Source organism: Polyodon spathula, chromosome 4 (genome assembly GCF_017654505.1).
Source record: "Polyodon spathula isolate WHYD16114869_AA chromosome 4, ASM1765450v1, whole genome shotgun sequence".
Lineage (NCBI taxonomy): Eukaryota > Metazoa > Chordata > Actinopteri > Acipenseriformes > Polyodontidae > Polyodon > Polyodon spathula.
The window spans coordinates 35137496-35159539 of NC_054537.1; the positions used below are offsets into that span (position 1 = coordinate 35137496).

General features: G+C 40.7%; 1 protein-coding gene across 3 annotated transcripts in view; it reads right to left on the reverse strand.

Moving 5' to 3' along the window:
- Positions 1-22044, reverse strand: part of LOC121314470 (ankyrin repeat domain-containing protein 12-like) — an 81032-nt gene that overhangs the window by 15141 nt on the left and 43847 nt on the right. For 2 of the 3 annotated variants that reach the window (XM_041247780.1, XM_041247781.1), the window contains exons 4-7: positions 11999-12149; positions 7577-7645; positions 7046-7192; positions 1301-1501 (exon numbers count right to left, since the gene is read on the reverse strand). In XM_041247780.1, coding sequence (XP_041103714.1) covers positions 1301-1501; positions 7046-7192; positions 7577-7645; positions 11999-12149 — 568 coding nt within the window. The remainder of the gene's footprint in view (positions 1-1300; positions 1502-7045; positions 7193-7576; positions 7646-11998; positions 12150-22044) is intronic. The other variant, XM_041247782.1, reaches the window with a different exon arrangement.

The window sequence follows — 22044 nt, forward strand, 5'->3', positions numbered from 1 at the left end:
CACAACTTGTTTAAATAAAACTAAGTTGATAATAAGTAGGTTATCCTGCTGCAGTCGCGGGTCTATGCTAATTTTAATTGAGATATTGGTCGTGTTCTTATAGCACAGATTTCCACAGTTCTGCACAGTGCTGCACAGAGTCGCGGAGATGCGCTGTAGACTTCACTCAACACCCACAGAAATCTGTGCAGAAATGTTCCTGCGGGAGGCTGTCTGCGGCTGTGAACCAATGGGACGATGCAAAGATCACAAGTGACCTGCTAATCATAATGCAAATAACCACTAAAACCACTGCTGCCAACTTGTTAGCGGAGGCGAACAACATTTTATCATTATACAATGAAGCCGTGAACAGCCTTGTCAATGCTATGTTAAAAAAATATATCAATTATTTAAACAAACATAATGTACTAAATCCGTAAGAAGTGATGTATAATTTTAAAATAAAGTTAATGTTAATCAATTATATTAAACTGACTATAGATAATCCAGACAAATGTAAATATAGCATGTTGAAAGTGTACGCCGCTGCAAGGTTTGGAGAAGGCGTTTCTCTAAAAGCTGTGTGTGACATCAGAAAGACAGCAGCCAAGAGCAGACGGCGCAGCAAGCTTTGGGTAACAGAACGCAGCAATTAAAACACGTATTCTGTGTCGTTGACAGTTTCCTTCAAAACTATTATCAAAATACAGTATCAGTTCACAAAAAGATCTTCCTCGACACTTTGCTAAGGCTGCAAGTACCATCGTTTGATTTTGAAGAAGTGTGTTTGTAGATGAAAAATGTGTTAACCGTTGTAAAAGGAATTACGATAACTGCGATGTAGAATAAAAGCAACGGTATTAATACCGTAATGTATCTAAACCGCGGTAAACCGAAAAACAGGTATACCGACCCATCCCTACTCTACATCATGAAAACCTTACATTTATCAAGATAATTAAGATCACAAGTATACATTTTCTATTTCAAATTCACTACTGAGAAGCACACAGAGATTTTACCAGCAGTATGTCTTACCAGTACGTTTAACCCAGCTCGTCTTCCATTCATGGAACAAAATAAAATACATTAAATGTGTTTTGGTGTATTACAAAGAAGAAAACAGCCACATTATGAAATTAAACAAGCAAATATATTTCAAACCAGAATTTTTTTTGTCTGCTATGTCATAGACTGTGTCTATAATTCAATGGGAAGAATACATTTTCAGGTAAACACATTATTTACCTGTAATCATTATTTAGGAGGGCCCAACGACTTTGACCTACATAATTATATACATAATTTGTTTTCCTACCTGCAAAATCTTTAACATTTACATCTGCACCAAGGCTGATAAGTTCTTTAACTTGCTTTGTATCTCCTCGGATGGCTGCCATATGCAACGGAGTCTCTCCTCTCTCATTTCTTTTATTCACTTTGTCCTTCTGTCGGGATGAGGTACTTGGGATTTTCTTTTGCACTGGTGTTGTCTGGGATGGGTGGTTAGGAGTAGAGTCTATGTACAAAAAAAAAAAAAAAAAAAGAAGTGAGAAGTGACAGTGATGTATAATCTTTTACAGACCACATTCGTTTTTTACTTATATCTATGATTTTTAAATAACCCTGAATGCTCTACTCTAATTTACGTTCTAACAAAAGTTTGCTTTAAAGTCAAAATCAAATTCAGGCACATGCTTTTCAAGGTACAGGCTTCTTTAGTGGAACCAGACAAAAACCAGGAACCATGCAAGTCAATTATAGACAAGCCTGTACATGCTTTCCTGAATCGCTTTAATTGTATAATTGCTTTTATACTTCAAGGGAAAAGGTTCCCTGCACTCTGATTGGCTGAGCTAGAGGGAAACAATCCCTAGTATATGCCTTTAGAATATTTGTAACCACTTCACAAAAACAAATCATATAATATCACTCCACCAGTTTTATTTGTAACAAAATGTTGTTTAAACCAAATTTCAAGCTTTTTAATAACATTGAAGAATGGGTAAGTCAAAACTTCCCAGAAAAAGGGGGCTCCTGAGTGGTGCATTCGGTAAAGGCACTCCACATGGAGTGTAGGATGCGCCCTATAGCCCAGAGATCGCCGGATCAAGTCCAGGCTTTTCCACTGCCGACCGTGGATGGGACTTCCCAGGTGTGGCGCACAATTGGCCGAGCGCCGCCCAGGTGGGGAGGGCTTAGGTCGGCCAGGGTGTCGTCGGCTCACCGCGCACTAGCGACCCCAGTAGACTGGGCTGGTGCCTGCGGGCTTGCCTGTAAGCCGCTCAGAGCTGCGTGGTCCTCCAATGCTGTAGCTCTGAGGTGGCTGCATGGAAGGCCTGCAGAGTGAAATAAGTAGCTGGCGGTTGACTGCACGTTTCGGAGGATGCGTGTGTCCATCTTCATCTCTCCCAAGTCAACACAGGGGTGGCAGCAGTGAACCGGGTTGAAATAAAAAAATAATAGTAATTGGTTTTCCAGATTGGGGAGAAAATGAGAAAAAATAATTAATGATTCCAAATTAAAAAAACAAACAAAAAAAAACTTCTCAAAAAATAATAAGAGCACCTTGGAGTACTGTCGGACAAACCGGAAAAATGCTATAGGCTAACTTCACTATAACGAACACCCACTTTTAACGATCCCAACAGAAAGAACCAATTTGTTCAATGCAAATTAGCCCTATTAGAATAATCAAATACATGATCAACCAGGATACAAGGATCTCAGTACTGACTGACACTGAACTTTCTCCCGTGTCAAATGTGTTATTCTCTCAGTGAAAACAAAGACCATGGTTGACTAATTCAAAGATGACCTATTGTAGTACGAACATGCATGATGAATGCAATCGTTGCCCGTCCATCATCTTCACACAAACTGCAACCACGCAACGTGTGTGAAGAGCAATCTACACTGGATAGTTTTTTCAAGAGAAAGGACATGTGATTGCTGTATTCAGCATGTAAGTGTACATTCTTTCCTTTTTCATTTCTTTACTGTTTTCTTTTAAACATACCTGTAGCACGGCGATTGCACTGCACAAGGAGAAATTAGTGTTGGTGTAATTTATATGTGGAAATGGTTTTGTTTCACATGCTTTTTGGAGTTGTTATGTTTGATCAAATGATTGTTTGCACACAGGCACTCAACTGAGACTTGCTGCCTGCTAGGTTTGGTTGAGAGGAAGGGCAGCGAGTGATTGGCTGTGCCAGTCCTCAATCAGGTGTAGCAGGTTCCTGGAGCGGGATGCCTCGTTAAGTAAGGCTAGTGCTCGCCTTGTGTGGCGCCTTTTAGTTGTAGTTTTGGTGTTTTATTTTGCCTTTTCCACAGTCTTCTGTATGTGTCCTCTGTGCTTTATCATCGTTGGCAGCGTCACACGACCCGTTTGTTTACTTTCTCTTTTGAGTTTAATAAATCCTGTGTGCCTGTACCAGCGTTTTTGTCATTATTCTGATACAGAAAAATACCTTATTATAGTGAACACCCCGCTATAACAAACATTTCTCGAGGTCCCATGGGGGTTAGCTATAGTGACTTTGGCATGTACTACTATATTTAGATTTAAAACAGAAAAAAATCAAGTTGGGTTTTATTAATCAGTTTGAACTAGAACTGTCAATCAATTTAATTTAATACTAATAAATCAAAAGAAGCCAATGGGAATTTGGTCTTTTTAAAAGCATTTTTATTATAATTTTTATTTTAGTAAACGTAACACATTTTCAGAGAACATTGGTTGTGTACATAGCTTTGTACTTGGCTTCCTTGTGCTTCTGAATCTATCAGAACCTTGTCTTGTTACAGGTACCCGAGAATACTGTGAATGTTAACAAGTGATTGCTTAACATGCTGTCGTAGTCCCAAATCAGAGATAGTAATTCCACATAATTACCCCTTTTTGAAGAATTGGTGTCTTCAGGTATTTCTGGTGTACACCTCCATTTTTTCTGAGAAAGTTGTTAAATTGATTTATAGCCAAATCGACTACAATGTCTCCATTGTATTATAAATTTGTTTTTTTAATTTGTAAAAAGCCATTTGAATATAATATAACCCCCCCAAAAAACACAAACACAGTACCAATAGCTGTAGTTTAATATGTTATTTTTAAAACAAACAAACAAACAAAAAATATATAATTCTGACCACCAATGACCCAACCTTGATTGCGGTTCTTTTTTGGTGATCAATACAATTAAAAAAATGGAAATCTAAATGTTCGCACTGCAATATTTTTGGTGAAAATGTTAACTATCACATCATGTTTATACTTTTTTATTCCATTATGTTGCCAAGGTGCATTTTTGTCACATACATTTTATAACCATTTAAAATGATAAAATTATTCATAATAAGAAAACAATGAAAATGTTTTGACAATAACAAAACACTTCAAATGTTCACATACTTTAATAAAGGTGCTCGTACCTTCAATAAAATCATATTCATGACTATTTTATATATTTTTTTCTTTGATGAAGCTTGTTATAGAAAGCTTCATTCATGCTTGTCCTGCCATTTTAAGGCAAAGGTGTCGTGTGAAGAGTAATTGTTTAATGTGAGCGTCTGTGCATGCTGCTGTATCATCACTTCATTTAGCTGACTCTGGGAACCTCGGCACTTGAGATATAAATGTGCTTGTATAGGTAGTCTGGATGTCTAATATAGTTATGCATCCACTGACTATTAACTTTAAATATGTAACAGATGGCTCATGTACAGATTCTCAAACCTCATAAAGTGTTCTAATGCACAAGGCAGTATTTAAATAACACATGGTTAAAGATGAAGGTATCTGGCAACTAACCAACTAACTTCTTAAACAACAGAAAATTAAATAAAGCATGGAGGTGTTCATTCAAGCATTATCTAGTAATCTAGTGGATAAGACTAAAAAAAAAAAAAAGAATGCAAATTACTGTACCACAAGTGGCAAGATATGACCAAATGATTTTAATATACAGATATTTCAAAGTGGTCAAATTCCTGTAGTTACACAATGAACAAACCAGTAATCAATTGTAACTGTAAGTTCACAATATTTCCGTTTATGAATGGTGAATTCCAGTACTTATCAGTTATTATAGCTCTACAGTATTTCACATATAACAATTTTGAAGTGAAAAGACATTAAAATCATTAGGGGTGTAATGATACACTCATGTCACAATACGAAATGTACCATGTATCAGGTCACAATCAAATATATAGCATGATCTGCAGGTCACAATCAAATATATATCATGATCTGCAGGTCACAATCAAATATATATATCAACATCTGCAGGTCACAATCCAATATATGTCATGATCTGCAGGTCACAATCAAATATATATACATCATGATATGCAGGTCACAATCCAATGTTCAGTACCGTGAAAAAGTATTTGCCCCGTCTGATTTTCTACATTTTGCATTTTTTTGACACTGAATGTTATCATTTCTTCAACCAAAATCTAATATTAGATCAAAGGGACCCTGAGTGAACAAATAACACAAAATTTTTATACTTATTTAATTTATTTATTAAAGAAAGTTATGCAACACCCAATGCCCCTGTGTGCAAAAGTAATCGCCCCGTTAGACTCAATAACTGGTTACGCCACCTTTAGCAGCAATAACTGCAACCAAACTCTTCCTGTAGTTATTGATCAGTCTCTCATAGCGCCGTGGAGGCATTTTGGCCCACTCTTTCATGCAGAACTGCTTCATCTCAGTGACATTTGTGGGTTTTCGAGCATAAACTGCTTGTTTCAGGTCCTGCCACAACATCTCAATGGGGTTTAGGTCTGGACTTTATCTAGGCCAATCCAAAATTTTTAATTTCTTGTTCTTCAACCATTCTAATGTAGACTTGCTTGTGTGTTTGGGATCATTGTCTTGCTGCATGACCCAGTTGTGCTTCAGCTTCAGCTCACGGACGGATGGCCTGACATTCTCCTGTAGAATTCTCTGATACAGAGCTGAATTCATGGTTCCTTCAATGATGGCAAGTCGTCCAGGTCCTGATGCAGCAAAGCATCCCCAAATCATGACACTACCACCACCATGCTTGACTGTTGGTATGAGGTTCTCACTGTGGAATGCAGTGTTTGGTTTTCGCCAGACATCACGGGGCCATGTTGGCCAAAAAGTTCCACTTTGACTCATCTGTCCACAGAACAATGTTCCAAAACTCTTGAGGATCATCCTTGTGCTTTTTGGCAAACTTGAGATGAGCTTTCATGTTCTTCTTAGTGAGCAGTGGTTTCTGCCTTGTTACTCATTGCCGCCAGTGTCTGTCAGCACCAGCACATCTGATCTACAACTCATACACAAACTTGCTCAGCGTCAGCTGGCCCATTCTCACAACTCAACTGATTTCTCATGAATCTCATTCTGCAAGAAAATGACTCATTATCACAATCTATTACTGTTGCCATTGTTTTACTATGCCATTGTTTTACTGAATTTATGTTTTGCTTTTTTGCCCCCTAGAACTGCCTTGGAGCCCTTGAATCTTCACGGCCAATGTTTTTGCCCTTCATGACCTTAACTTCATGCCCTGCACTGCATTTCTTGATTCAAGGATCACCGGTTGAACTACAATGTGCTACGTTGTGCCTTTGGTCTATTGTAAGTGACTCTGCATATAATTCACAGTTCACAGCCTACCTCTGTAAAGCGCTTTGTGATGGTGGTCCACTATGAAAGGCGCTATATAAAATATATTATATTATTATTACGATATATATATATAAATGTTACGATTCATGGATACATTATTCCTTACACCCCTATAAATCATCTCAACCTTAAAAGATATGAGCACCTCTTTTTTACTTGTTTTTCAGATTTGCCCTTAAATGTTGCTGAAAATCAATTAAAGTTTGCAAAAAAAACCCCACATATTTACACATACTGTATTACACTACTATATACAGCCCTGGGAAGATGATCAAACTCCAATAATCTCCATTTCATGAAACCTATTAGGTATTTGAAAAAACTCAAAATGTAGTAGAGTTACACCTTTAAAGTATTCAGGGATTTTAGTAAAAACATTATAGTTGGTATAACCTGGACTGTTGTCTCTTGCTGTCATTTGCATGAGAAGCGCCATCTGCTTGCGTTCTGAAAGTGGATACCCAAACAGAATGCTGACTGGAGCCGACTTCTTGCTCCCTGTCTCCTTCTTGACTTTCTTCTTGTCTGGGCCATCTTTCTCTGCAATAAAAAAACACACAAATATTGAATAACCTTTTAGTAAAATTAGGCTTTAGCTGTTCAAAAAACACTAAGGACAGCAGATTGCACTTACCTGAAACATATCAATGGTTCTTTTGCAGTCAGTGTTCAGTAAAAATATTAAGGTAGAGTGTGTTTTGCCAGATTACCAGATTAGAAGTTAAAATAAACAATGAATAAAAAAAAAGTAGGATAGTCCCACCTATTTAAACACAAGTTTAAACTAAATTCAGCCAGCAATCTCAATATGCAAATTGTAAATATACCGGAAACTGTGGAAAAGCACTTTATTTAAAACAGCGACCTTCTAGCAGGCAAGGGCACTATTGGGTAGTAACAGCCGAAACTGGTAAACCGTTTTACCTGAGTATGTCCTGTAAGGAGGGATTACTCTTTCTCCCCAGGTTTCACTTGTGTGTCCTGGATCTGAATCTACAGTGCAAGCAGAAAGATTGGAAAAGGACGATAGCAGGGAAGAAAATGCACCACATACATAAAGCAGGCTGGGAACACTTACTGAAAATGGTTTGCACACAGACTTGCCATTTTCCCAGCCTGTATAAAGGGAGAAGAACCTCAAAAACAGAAAAACATCAGATGGCATGTCTGTTAGAATGCGTAAAACAGGTTTCAGTGTGTCTGCATAGGGATGAGTGGTGGGCTAGCGTAGAATTTCCACGGTACGATAACCATAAAAAAAAACACATGGTAATCTTATTATCAATGTAAAAATTGTGCAAATTATAAAATGAAAACTTACAAAAAATTGAGAAATACTGTAAACTAATGTAAAAGTCCCAAATATAGCAGAATAAAATTTGTACAATATATAATTTATACTGTCACAGAATGTAGTATTCTAACTATTACTAAGATCTATCCTGTGCTGCAGTGTACAAAAAGATAAATAAAAGCTGTTTAGTTTGATAGTAAACAGAATTAGGAAATGGTCGTTCATGTTGCTTATAAAAACACAAACCTTTTTTTTGAAAATAGAAGAGAACCATTTTTCACACTATCACTGTAGCTTATATCAGGCAGCATTATAACATAATCATAAGGATTTGTCACTGATAGTGAAGATAGTTATGTGACTAAACCTTTGTATTGTTACCTCTTCAGCTCTTTGCAGTGCTTTTAAAAAAAAAATCTTGATGTGTTTGGAGAGTTGTGTTACATTTATGTTTTTGCTGCAATAATCCAGCTGCCTAAAAATCTATTTTTATTTTTACCAGTGAAGCTAGGTAAGAAAGCAGAGTAGTGTTGTTTGTACAGGATGTTGAACAACGTTAGCTTATTATCATAACCCTGGTTCCCTGATATAGAACTGTAATCATTACCAAATGGGTATTAACCTCTTTAAGACCCAAAACCTAAATAAATATATCAAAGCTGCTCGCCCCTGAGGGCATAAAAGGACTGCACTCACAGAAATCAGCATAAGTTTTGAGTAAGATAAGCCTGCTGCAATCATGGATGCTGTGACCTTGAAGGTTAATGGTTACATTTCCATTAAAGGGAACCAGGATCATGATAATAACCTAACATTCCCTTTCAAGTATGAAATGTAACCATTACCGAATGGGTCCGTATACCCCAAGCCGTTGCAAGCGCAAGATTGCTGCCTGACCAGAATGCTATAAGGCTAAGCCGAGGATGCCTTGTGCGGTGCCATTCAGGACCCCAGTAACAAGTAGCTACAGCTATAAAACTGAGTGAGAAACTCACCCCTATGCCTGTGTTGTAAGGGTTGACTGGGAAGCTGCCCTTAACACCCCAAAGCCAGGGTTTTGAGGATCTATGACACTTAGTAGTAGAACCTAGTAAAGCTATGGGGAGTAGCCCACACTGCTGCATTGCAAATGTCCTTGACAGATGCACCCTGGAATAAAGCTCATGAAGTTGCCATGCCACTGGTGGAATGGGTAGTGAGCTTTTCTGGAGGGGGGGCAAGTTGGCTCACTCATAGGCAGTCCTGACCATGTCTGCTACCCATTTGGACAGCCTCTGCCTAGACAGGGCTTGACCATAGGATTTTGCCACATAGCAGACAAAAAATAGTTTCGACTGCCTCCAGCTTTTCGTCCTGTCAAAATAATATGCTAGTGCCCACACAAGACACAGAGCACGGAGCTGCCGCTCTCTGTCAGACATGAAATGCCAAGTAGTTTTTGGCAAAAAAGCAGGATTGGTATAGAGTGTAACCTTTTTCCTGGCTTCTGCAAAAATTAAGCAGGCTTTCACAATTCAGAATGCCTGCATCTCATGCACCTACTCTGCGGAGGAGACTGCAACCAAGAAAGCCGCTTTAAGCGATAAATTGACTGCTGCTGCAATCAAGCCCAGAAGTTTCTGGAACGTCACTACCGTGAGAGCTCTGTTGAGCTGAAATAGCTCGAAACAGGCCACTATCCTCTGCACTCAACCATCCAACGTATTTGGAGCAGACCAACTGGAGGGGGTGTACCATACGGATAGCCCGCTTTTGCAGCACAGCTGCTATCTCCCGAGACACCACTGTGGCATCTTGTGGGTCTGTGACTGATTTTGGAGTCATGCCCTGAAAGGAAGGGGAGCCGTGCTTGAACTACAGAGAGTAGCTGGTTTGAATGGTCCATGGTACACTGATGCCAATACTCCAAATGGTTCCCTGAGAAGGGGCCTGGGTCTCTAGCAGTAAGACACTAAGGTCACTGCTCACCTTGTGGTTTAGCTTGAGGTTTTTGCCTCTGCGCTGGGCAGCTGAACCTATTATAGCCTGGTAAACAGCCACAGGCCAATTCTGAACAATACCTCTGAGACTAAAGGTATGCCCTGGTGTAATAGGGGCATCCAACAGTTTAGACAGACGGAGCAGGTTTTTATTAGCCTCCTGGGACCCCAAAGGGACAGACGGAGCAGGCGGTGCTGAACGTTCACGCAGCAACTCTGTGAGGACAGTTCCCTAGTGGGAGACTGCTGCCCAAAGTCACTCCATTTGCTCCAAGTCTGCCAAACACTTGGACCAGTGACTCTTCTTCCTCTTCCTCTTCCTCGGAGAAGGACAGGCAAAGGAGGATGAAGAAGCCCGTGAGGATGACTTCCTACGAGGGCTACTTTCCGGGGTGCACTGTCCGCTCTCCCCTGGCACAGAGCCATGAGGGAGGACGCAGTCACCTCTCTAACAGAGGGTGATGGGGAAGAGAAACTGTGGTTTACCAGTGCCTACAGACAGGCTGGCCTTGCATGTGTCAGGAAAACTCAGGCATTATGCAAATAGCAAGCAATGTAAAGTAAGTATGTAGAGTTGCTGCCTCAGCAGCTAAAGACAGCAACAGGGCTGTCAACAAGGCCTGCTTGGTACCAGACTGGGGATATAAACACCTGTTGGTACAGTACGGAACCGGGATGGTATGGGTCGGTAGCAGTTTGGTGCCTGTAGCAGCAGCTCGGTATGGTACAGTAGTGGCACTGTACTGGTGTGGTAACCTCAGTCCCGGTTCGGTACAGTACCAGGTTGAGAAAGGAGTGGTGACCTCTCTACCTGGGTACAGGTCTACTCGGTTCACAGTTACCGCGGGTAGCAATGTACAGGGATCGCAAGCTACTGGCAAAACCAGGTCAGTCAGTGCCCACACAAGACTGAGCAAAGCCTGCTTTTTAGTAAACTAACAGCCCTCGTAATGGTGATGGAAAAGCTGTCACCAAAACGGCATTGAGATGCTGTGTGAGGGATTCCCGAAGCAGCCTCTTGGTCCTGCGCAGCGCCGCTGAGCCCAGCAGCTGCTCTCACTACACGCAATGCAGACAAGCCTGAGCATAGCCTCTGTGAAAACAGAAAAATATGAGGAGAAAGACAAATTTGTCTCTCATACAATAATACAGTAATACAATTACTTAAATTATATAAACCATGTCGTAATATTGGCCAAGGTCAAACCAAAACGAGAATAAAATAAATCCAGCCATAGTTATTGCAGCCTGAGGGGGGGGGGGGCACAAAGTCAACCGACTTACGTTGCTTGATCCCTGGGAAGGGATGACTCAAGTCACCGGCTTCAAGCGGGGCACAAGGCCACAGCGGGATGTAACAAACAACAGTAGTGCACAAATACGTGTAATTACTAAAACTAATACAACGATTATTTGCAATATCACATATGATTTATGTAAAACACAGTTAAATTGTAAAAAAAAATTAAAAAAAGTAACAAATTCTTATCTGAATAGGTTATCCTGTCAGGTCAGTTCTTTGAAAGAAAAATGGCGCCGAGTTCTGTGCATGCAGTCCTTTTATGTCCTCGCAGCGGGCATGACTGTGTCACAGAGGCTCTGCGAGCAGCTTTGACATATTTATTCAGGTTTCAGGTCTTAAAGAGGTTAATACCCATTCGGTAATGGTTGCATTTCATACTCAAAAGGGAACAGCAAGTTGTTCAAATGAAAATTACCGTTTCCTTCACTTTGTTCACAGGAACAAAAGATGAACATAGCATTAACCATTGTGTACCATAATTGCAGTATTTACACTGCAGCAGAACAGAAACAGCATCAATACCGTAATGTACTCTTAACTTGGTAACCCGTAAACCTGCATACTGACTCACCCTTACCTGGGACTCCCAGTCATTTGCATCTTTAACCTTTGAACTATCAAGTGTACATTCCGAAATCATACATTCTGAGTGATGCAACATACAGTAGTATCTGTATTGCTGAAAGTTTCAATAGCCTGACACACAAGAGCGCTCAATGCAAATTCATCAGGAGCTGTTTTTTCTAGAGAGAGATGAGAAAGGTAAGCACCTGTATCCGAGTCTCTTTCCTCATTTCTGGTTGGACTGACGGTAAAAGGAAGCTTGCGTTTCATGGAAGACTTCTGCTTCACCTCCTTCCCCAACAGGTCACTTCGGTCCAGCTTTGGAGTATTATTGAATGCTGAAATCTTTTCCTTATTCTGAAAAAAACAAAACAAAACAAAAAAACACAGATAAACAGCTTGAAAAAACTAAGAAAGGATTAGTAGGATTCCATTAAACATCTTGAAAGGGTTCAAACAAAATAGTACATTTAAACATTTAACCCTCTTATGTTCAGAATTTAGGTACGTCTGTTATGTTTTGGGTCATATTGAACCGATGCAATTTCAAACAAATTTAAAACAGCCTTAAATTGATTAAATGTTTTTACTTGCAAGGGTTTTACTCTTTTATGCTCCTTTAGTCCAGAAGCGGAGAAAAAACCTCTTTGACTGCCAACCTGGGAGGTCCTCATTTTGGAATGTCTTTACCAATGAGATGCTGTTGCAATACTGACAGAGAAAATTAGGCTGTGTGTGTCTATATGTGTATGTCTATATATATATATATATATATATATATATATATATATATATATATATATATATATATATTTTTTTTTTTTATTATTCTCCAGTATCTCCAGACAGGTGCATTCATTCCCAGAAATAATAATACAAATGTAACAATAATAATAACAATAATAACAAATTAAAGAAGTTTGTTTATTCCTGCACATAAATCTACATCGATAAATGCCACGGGTCACACTGACCCGAAACAACTTATTTGTATACATGACCTGTTCTACAAAAAAATAAACATCTCAAAGGTTGTTTTCTGTGTATAAGTTCATGACCCCAACTTAGGAAAAGTCATAAAATATTATACAGAAAATGAAAAGAAAAATAGCTTTTAAGCTAATTGGAAAATAGATTCGGGCCAAACAGACCCAAACCTAATAGGAGGATTAATTATAAGATAGGTGGTAAATGTTTTGTTTTCTTAGATTTTGTCTAAAATGTTTGTCAAAAATATAGGATTGGCCTTGATGTTTAGACAGAAGTAAGTTAGCAACATTTATTTCCTAATAAATATGTATTTAAAATCTTACCCTACACATAAAACACATTGTACACATGTGTTTTTTTATGCTTATTAATGTTTTAATTGTGGGTTTTCTGGTCGGTTACAAACAGTTTAAATGTTTAAAACATACAATTAAGGGTTTAAATGTTTTGGAAATTAAAACTGAACCAAACACTCCTAACAAACCTGTATTAAAATACTTTTAAAACAGAAACAAACCCAAAACAATTCTGAATGACACTTTTTAAAACACAATGAAATTTGTGTAAAGCTTTGAGGGAATTTGACTTTCATCTGCATCTCTGCTCAAAATTAGGATTCTGGTGTTCAGATAGGTTTAGAAAATTACAGTAAAACTGTACCCTTCAGGAACAGACATTTTCAAATACATAAAAAAAACAAAGTTTTTAATGCTCTACTCAAAATCCTCTCTATAAGTTCACCTGGAATTTTAGTAATGCAACAGAATAAAAACAATGTCCATAGATTTAGTAAATAAATCAGAATAGATGCATTTTACATTAGGTGGTTTATAATATTCCACTACTGGTGGGGGTGAGGTGTACTGCCAGTTGTTGCAACTAACAACTGGCAGTACACACTACACAGTATTGATTAACCTTTTGCACATCTTTCCTTTCTGAGGATTACCACCAGTATGAATAAGATTGCAGCCTCCACGCATGACAGGCCAGTGGATTTTTTAAAAAATAACTACGGAAAAATAATCCACTTGCACTTTTAAAAGTAAATATATTACAGGTGCAGGTTGCAATTTAACAAGAAAGAGTACATGATTTATTCTGGTATGGCTAAGTAGTTGCACTGGCTACCTGTAAAGTTCAGGATTACTTTCAAAACTCTCCTGCTCACCTACAATGTCCCGAATACCTCCTCAACCTGCTGACCCGCTGAATCCCTGCCTGCAAGCTGAGGTCCTCCGACTCTGGCCTGCTTGTTATCCCCAAGCAAAAGTGCACCACACTTGGAGAACACTCGTTTAGCTTCATGCTTTGACTCTTTGGAACTCTCTCCCAGCTTTGGTGCATGATGCTCCCACCGTTGCTCTCAAGACCGACCTGTTTTGCTTTCCATGGTTTTTAAGCCTGATATCTGCTATTAGCTGTGTGTTGCTGCTACTATTTCATATATTATGCATGTATTATGCTACTATCATGTTTTTTTTTTTTTTTTTTTTTTTTTTTTGCTGTATAGCATGTATTATGCATTTCTCTGTATTTAAAGTATTATGGATTTTCTTCTTGTTAATGCATCTTGTAAAGCACTTTGTGATGGTGGTTCACTATGAAAGGCGCTATAAAAAATAAAAATTGACTGATAAGAACATTTCCCTGTCATGGAAAGATTTGCTAATCTGAGAAAAACTGCTTCCTTGCTACCTACAGGGCAGACAGCTGTCAGAACGTTCAACGCTAATCTTTCTTTGTTTCACTGCTTGAGAAACAGAACTACAAATACAGGATTTTTTTTAATTTCTTTTTTTTTTTTTTTTTTTTTACAGTAATTAAAATAAAATAAAATACATAATTTGATTTTAATACATTCAAATTAAAGCTATTTATTTTTGCAACCTGCAGGCTCTTATTTTTTTTAATTAATTTTTTTTACACAGTGGTCTTAAAAATAAGAGTCGCCTATTAATTCACTACACTTAAACATATTAATTTTTTGTTCAAAATATAAGGAATGTATTAACCCTTTAGGTGATCGCATATGTATCACCCCCTACCCCCCAATTTTGTCTTAATGCTTTTATGCAACATTTAACGTGTAAACAAAAGTCATAAATTCACCCAAAGCTGTACACAAATTTCACTGTGTTTTTAAAAAGTGTATTCAGAATTGTTTTGGGTTTGTGCCTGTTTAAGAAGCATTTTAATACAGGTGTGTTAGGAGTGTTTTTAATTTCCTAAACGTTTAAAAACTTTAGTTACACATTTTAAACATTTGTAACCGATTGTTAACTGTTTGTAACAAATCAGAAAACCCAGTTTAAACATTAATAAGCATAAAAACACATGTGTAAAACTTGTTTTATGTATAGGGTAAGATTTTAAATACATATTTATTAGGAAATAAATGTTGCTAACTTACTTCTGTCCAAACATCAAGGACAATCCTATATTTGACACACAAGTTTTTTTTTTTTTTTCCCATCAAGAGTGCTGTGAAAAATGCAGGCTGCTTGAGAGAATTACAGTTTTACATTTACTTTCAATCCTTCTTGCACATTATACATGACCAATGGTTGAGAATTTGTTATAGAATATAACTTGGTGCAGAGATGACCAAGTCTAATGTGACTTGATGTAGCCTGTACTGCTACTTTCCATTTCAACAAATAAAGTAGACCTAAATGTTACTTTCCATCCCACTATAGAAGGTGTAGATTTATCGACTGGTAGTAACAGCACTACAAAGCAATTCAGTCTGCATGTTAAGGGTTGATCATTTTGAACGAAGTCCCATTCCCTTTCATATCTTGTCTGCCAAAAACAGAAATGTTTATATTATAACAGAATAATCAGTGCTCCAGTTAAGCTGCCTACTGGGTGTTTTACGCATTGCAAAAAAATGAATTACGCATGATATTTAATGCGTAACCAACATGCATATCAATTTTGCAGCACAGCTTCGCATATTATCAAGCTTCTTGTACTTCCTTGGTTCCTGAGGTCTCAATGGTCAATTGTGAATATACTGCATGCGAAATTACGGTTGAATGCAGTCACTTACAATGCAGGTTTGTGACTGGTGGATAAGCTACTGGATTAGCAACCTAACCTGCCAATTGAATTTCTGTGCTTGGAGAGTCGGGATGCTTTATATTACTATAGCAAGGAGATCAATAAGGAATACAATATTATCATTTCTTTATAAATATATAGTATGTACATGCAGGCCTTTTGTTACGCATACTCCCTCTGCAGCACAGAAATAAAAAAAAAATCTGTTTTTGTGCTATTTTGTTTCATAGCCATATTGTTTGTGGTGACCAAAGCAAATAATATTTTAATGTTTTTATTCTAAGACCAAATACAGTAGTTCAAAGTAACATTACAGTTAAAATCTAAGGCTATAGTTAATGCATATCCCATAAGTTAGCATTGAAGTACATACAGTATTTACTGAAAGTACTCATGGCTTCAAGGTAATGCTGCATTTTACTCACATAGTGTCTAAACTGGACAGTAAATTACTCTATGAGGGTTCACTTTATTGTTTTAAATAAATGCATGAAATAAACAAATGTCTGATTTTAAAATAAATAAATAATATAAAGTGACCAAACTACTTTTTTTTATGCAAACTGAATAAATACGTATATTTTTTTTAAATATAGGCCACTTTATCTTAATAGTTTTTGGGATCTTAGTCTTAAACAGTATGTCTAATATATATTACCATCATTGTTTACAATACTGGCTAACCCTCTTTCAATACTGGGGGCTATATATGGGTTGTGCAATACTGTGACAAAGACAGCTGTAGTGGGGACAGACCAGAAGAAACACAGTACTGCATGATGAAATGATGAATGAATGCACTGCTGCGCGGTTTATTATTATTAGAAAATAAAACAGTTGTACAAAAAAACAGGACACGGCACTTGACGCTAAAATAAACAGACAAACAAAACAGACTAACACTTAAACAAACAGTGGACTAACAGACGGTGAGTCAAAACAACGGTTATATATTTACTTTGTTTAGTTTTCTCGTTTTAAATTCTATCCTCTCCACACCCATTCTCCACTTATCGAACACACAGCCCCAAGTGAGTGAAAACATGCTGCTTTTATGCAGCTGTACCGAGACTCGATTGCTAATCAATCATTCAATTGGAGTCTCGGTACAACTGCACGTGAATTAATGAAGTGCAATTTCCTGTGCTTACATATTATTACATTTTACCTGCATGTGAAGTGCTGTGCAATCCTCGTGCCTAAATACAAATATTAATTTTAAACACTTGTGTGCATAACCCATATTATATTTTGCGTACCAACTACAACACACCAACATTAACACACTACACGCAACATACAACACAGAAATACACACAGGGGTGTGGCAATATTGCCGCATATCCTCCTATCCCCCCCGCCCCTTGTGCGTAGCACGCATGGCCTCAATGGCCACCTCCCCCCTTAGTCTCAAAGTCCCAGTCGTATTTCCTGCCCAAAAACAGGGAGAGCAATGGTCCATGGGGGTGGCCATGGTGGGACATCCTCCTCCCAATCCAACACCCCTAGTGGCCAGGCTGACTGAGCCGGGACAGTCCTGGAGCGGAAAGGCTGCTTTATCCCGTTGTACCCCTGGCAGCTGCGGACAGCTGCCAGACTGACCCATTCAGCCATGGTAGTCCTGGCAGCGGAAAGGCTGCGGGGGCAGGTGGTCCCCCGACCTCCCCCTTCTTCGTAGCCGACAGCTCCCTTTTGTGGGGCTCCGGCCAAAGTACTTCCAGCAGCAAAAGTGCTGCAGTTGGACTCAATGCCCCGGGTGATGACAGGCAGGCAACCCTGAACTCACCTCCCCAGGCGAAGCAGTTCCGGCGACCCCAGGCGACTGCAGCAGCGGATTTTTGGGTGGCGAACTCCGGTGGGGAGCCCCTGGTTATAGAGGTGGCAGCGGGAGCTCCACTTCTCCCTAATACCCTGTGAATGGTGGCTCCACCAACGAGGTGGAGCAGCAGGCAACCCCAGGCGATGCGGAGCAGCAGGCAACCCCAGGCGATGCGAGGCAGGCATCCCAGGGCGGTGACAGAGTCAGGACCAGTCATGGTGCTGTGGTTGGCCACTGTGGCAGAGGCGGTGCTAGCCCTATTCGTGGCCACTGCGGCCAGGCTGTTTTCCGCCATATTCCCCTCAACAGACTATGCAGTGGCTGCTGAGGAATGGCAGCATCACGTCCTGGTCCTTCTGGTGAAGGGAGAGGCAGCTCCTGCTGCTCTCCCCCTGGTGGTGATGGAGGCAGAGGCAGCTCCTGCTCCTCTCCTCAGGTGGTGACAGTGGGGAAAGTGATACCAACAAGCATTCACCCTCTGTTGGTGGAGATGGGGACAGCAAGCATTCTTCCTCTGCTAGTGGAGATGGGGTCAGCAGGCATTCTTCCTCTGCTTTTGGAAGTGGGAACAGCTCCCTCTCGGGCGCTGGACTATTGCAGTCCCCCCGCCTGGGCGCTGGACTGTCGCGGTCTCCCCGCCTGGGCGCTGGACTGTCGCGGTCCCCCCGCCTGGGCGCTGGACTGTCGCGGTCCCCCCGCCTGGGCGCTGGACTGTCGCGGTCCCCCCGCCTGGGCGCTGGACTGTCGCGGTCCCCCCGCCTGGGCGCTGGACTTTCGTGGTCCCCCCTCCTTCGGCTTGGGACGCATAACTCCAGTCGCGGTTATATACCACACGGTAGAGTCTGCATCGACGGGCTCTATCACTTAAGTAGTGCTGTGACAAACATGGAATTTTCATGTCCGGATATTCACTCAATTTAAATATTTGTTCGTTTTCAAAAAGTAATAAAAGCCATTGTATTGCTCAGAACGCAGGCAAAGACAGCATAGCAGCAGGGGCAGGGGGCGTGGCCCCTGTGTGTGCCTTTATTTTACAGCAAGACGTTACAGTATGCAACACGTTAAAGCAGAAAAATATCACAGGAGTAAAGAACACGTTGTGTAGTCCTTACTTTACCCCAGTGAATTAACTATAAAACAAAGGATGCCAAATAGCAGTTGACAAGGCATTTAATTAATTTTTTTAACTTTTTTTTTCATTTCTTGCCATTGCCATTTCTCACAGTAAACAGTGGCCATCGACACATTTTCATAAAGTAATAACATGAGGTTTACTTGTGCCTTTTTGATGCTGAACAAGCAAATGAAAACTGAAATTTAACTTAAACTTTTCAAATAAAATAAAAACATGGAAATAGTGTTATAAAATGAAGGGGAAAAAAACTCACCGTTTTGGTTCTCATTAATTACATTCCATGTAACAAAGTCGCCGCAAAAAAATATGAAATCTATACAAAAGTCACTAACATTGGGCAAGCTGGGCACTATTTAAACGAGGCATTTCAGAATTACGCGCTTGCTTTTTTCTGTCCCGTGAGATTCTGCATAATCTGGTTTGTTTTTGCTGTCTAAAAATTTTAAATACAGGCTCAAGAGCTGCTGTGTTTATCCTTTTTTTTTAATCTATTAAATACACATCACACAGAGCTCATTTTCATTTGCCATTTTTTCAAACTGTTGCGAAACTTCTGGTGATGCGGTAGATAAGTGAAAGGTATTTTTGTCATTTCTAGCTAATACCAAACATCTGATTTTTATATATGAATAAATGTCAAAAATATTTGTTTGAATATTTGGATATTTGTCCCAGCACTACTATATAGTATAATACAGTATAGTGTTTTTGATAGGGTTGCATACAGGAGGTGGGCATTACACAAGAATGAGAAGCCTTGGGTGTACATTATAAAAGGGAAGCAACCCATGGATTCTCTGTCTAAATAGAAATGCATATTTTACATTTCCATTGTCATTAATAATCCATTGGAAAAATATATCTAATGCAGGGAGTATCAATATAATTTGTAACATTTCACAATTTTCATCAGTCTAAGCTAGTTGTGGTGCTCTAACCGAGTTGCTCCCCTCACTATGCACAAATATGTATATGCTGTTCTGCCTAAGGTTCCGAGTTATACCAGCCAATGTTAATTTCAGTGGGCCATGCAATAAACAGACTAATCCGTGCTTCTTAATACCCTTGTGTTGGAAATGCTAGATGGTGGCCCGAGGCTTTTCAATGATGCTCTTTCCACATTACTGTCAAAGCTACAGCCACAAAAATCTCATATGGGAAACAGAAAGATACAAGCTATTTCAAAAACAAAAAGAGAGGTCTGCATCTAGTGTAATCACAGATCTCTAGATACACATCTGTCCGTCTGTGTGTACGTATGTCACACTTGCAATAAACAGACCCCTCTATACCCAAGATAAGTGCATTTCCTCACAATTATTATAACCTACTGAGCTATGTAAAGCTAGACATCTCCAATACAAATAGCAAGCTAGCACTAATATAACAAACTTTTTTTTTAACATGCACAACTTTTGATTCATATATCTGAAGTAGATTTATGTTAAATTATAGTTGGGTTTAACACATTTTACAAGGAAATACTATTTAACAGTTGTGATCTCTTCTATTTACGTGGCTGATCTGATTATAGCTTTTCATTCCGCTGATATAATCCAATCATGTACCTTCGCTAACAAGACGGTTACAGAATTATTTTCAAAATTTACACCACCTCAACAGATGGTGTAAAGTTATGCAGGCTGTATAAAGGCAATGACAATGATTACTTACTGGGAACGACAGTTTTATTATATTGTGAATATAGACACATATTTATATTACTTTTTTTTTTAAGTAAAATCTGCATGTGTGATGCCAATTAATATTGGTCTTGCTGGACTCAGTCACTTGTGGCGTCCCCCAAAGATCTGTTCTTGGGCCCTGTGGCAGAGCAAAGCTCTGCCCTTTAAATTGGCAGGGATGGGGTTAACTTCCCCTACCTGCCTGGGTTTATTATGTTCAGGTGGCTGGGGTTGATTAGTTGATTAGGTTGATTAACGATCAATCAGCGCCCAGCCACCTGATATAAAAGGAGGCCTCTGCTTCTCATTTGGGAAGAGGGAGCTGAGGAAGCAGGTTGGTTTTTTTTGGTTGTGTAGAAAGTTTGAATCCAGTGAAGGCATTGCCCAGCCTGGAAACTGTTATTTTTGTAAGTTTTGCTTTTGATCTTTTCTGTGTTTAAATTGCTTTGTTTTGGCCCTTGTGCCCTTTCATTTTGTGTTTATTTATAATAAGTATATTTGTTTGAACTGAAGTCTGTCTCTGGGCCTCTATCCACTCGCCAGCCTGCCACATTTGGTGTCAGAAGTGGGATAGCGCCACCTAGTCCCCAGAGCAAGAGAGGGAGGAGGATCTGCTGTCGCTCCCAGAGCCAGAGAGGGAGGAGGATCTGCCGTCGCTCCCAGAGCCAGAGAGGGAGGAGGAGCCTCCGTCACTCCCAGAGCCAGAGAGGAGTGAGGAGCCGCCGTCGCTCCCAGAGCCAGAGAGGGGTGAGGAGCCTCCGTCGCTCCCAGAGCCAGAGAGGGAGGAGGAGCTGCCGTCGTCCCCAGAGCCAGAGAGGGGTGAGGAGCCGCCGCCGCTCTCTCAGAGCCCGAGAGGGGTGAGGAGCCGCCGCCGCTCTCAGAGCCCGAGAGGGAGGAGCCGCCGCCGCCGCTCTCAGAGCCCGAGAGGGAGGAGCCGCCGCCGCTCTCAGAGCCCGAGAGGGAGGAGCCGCCGCCGCTCTCAGAGCCCGAGAGGGAGGAGCCGCCGCCGCTCTCAGAGCCCGAGAGGGAGGAGCCACCGCCGCCGCTCTCAGAGCCCGAGAGGGAGGAGCCGCCGCCGCTCTCAGAGCCCGAGAGGGAGGGGCCGCCTCCGCCACCAGAGGGAGCCGGGCCGCCGCCGCCGCCTCCGCCACCAGAGGGAGCCGGGCCGCCGCCGCCGCCTCCGCCACCAGAGGGAGCCGGGCCGCCGCCGCCGCCATTTCTTCACAGTAAACAGTGGCCATCGACACATTTTCATAAAGTAATAACATGAGGTTTACTTGTGCCTTTTTGATAGCTGAACAAGCAAATGAAAACTGAAACCAGAGGGAGCCGGGCCGCCGCCGTCGCCGCCTCCGCCACCAGAGGGAGCCGCCGCCGCCGCCGCCGCCTCCGCCACCAGAGGGAGCCGGGCCGCCGTCGCCGCCTCCGCCACCAGAGGGAGCCGGGCCGCCGTCGCCGCCTCCGCCACCAGAGGGAGCCGGGCCGCCTCAACCAAAGAAGGCTTGGGGGCTCCGACATCAACCCCGCCCACCACCACCCACCATAACAGCCCACCCA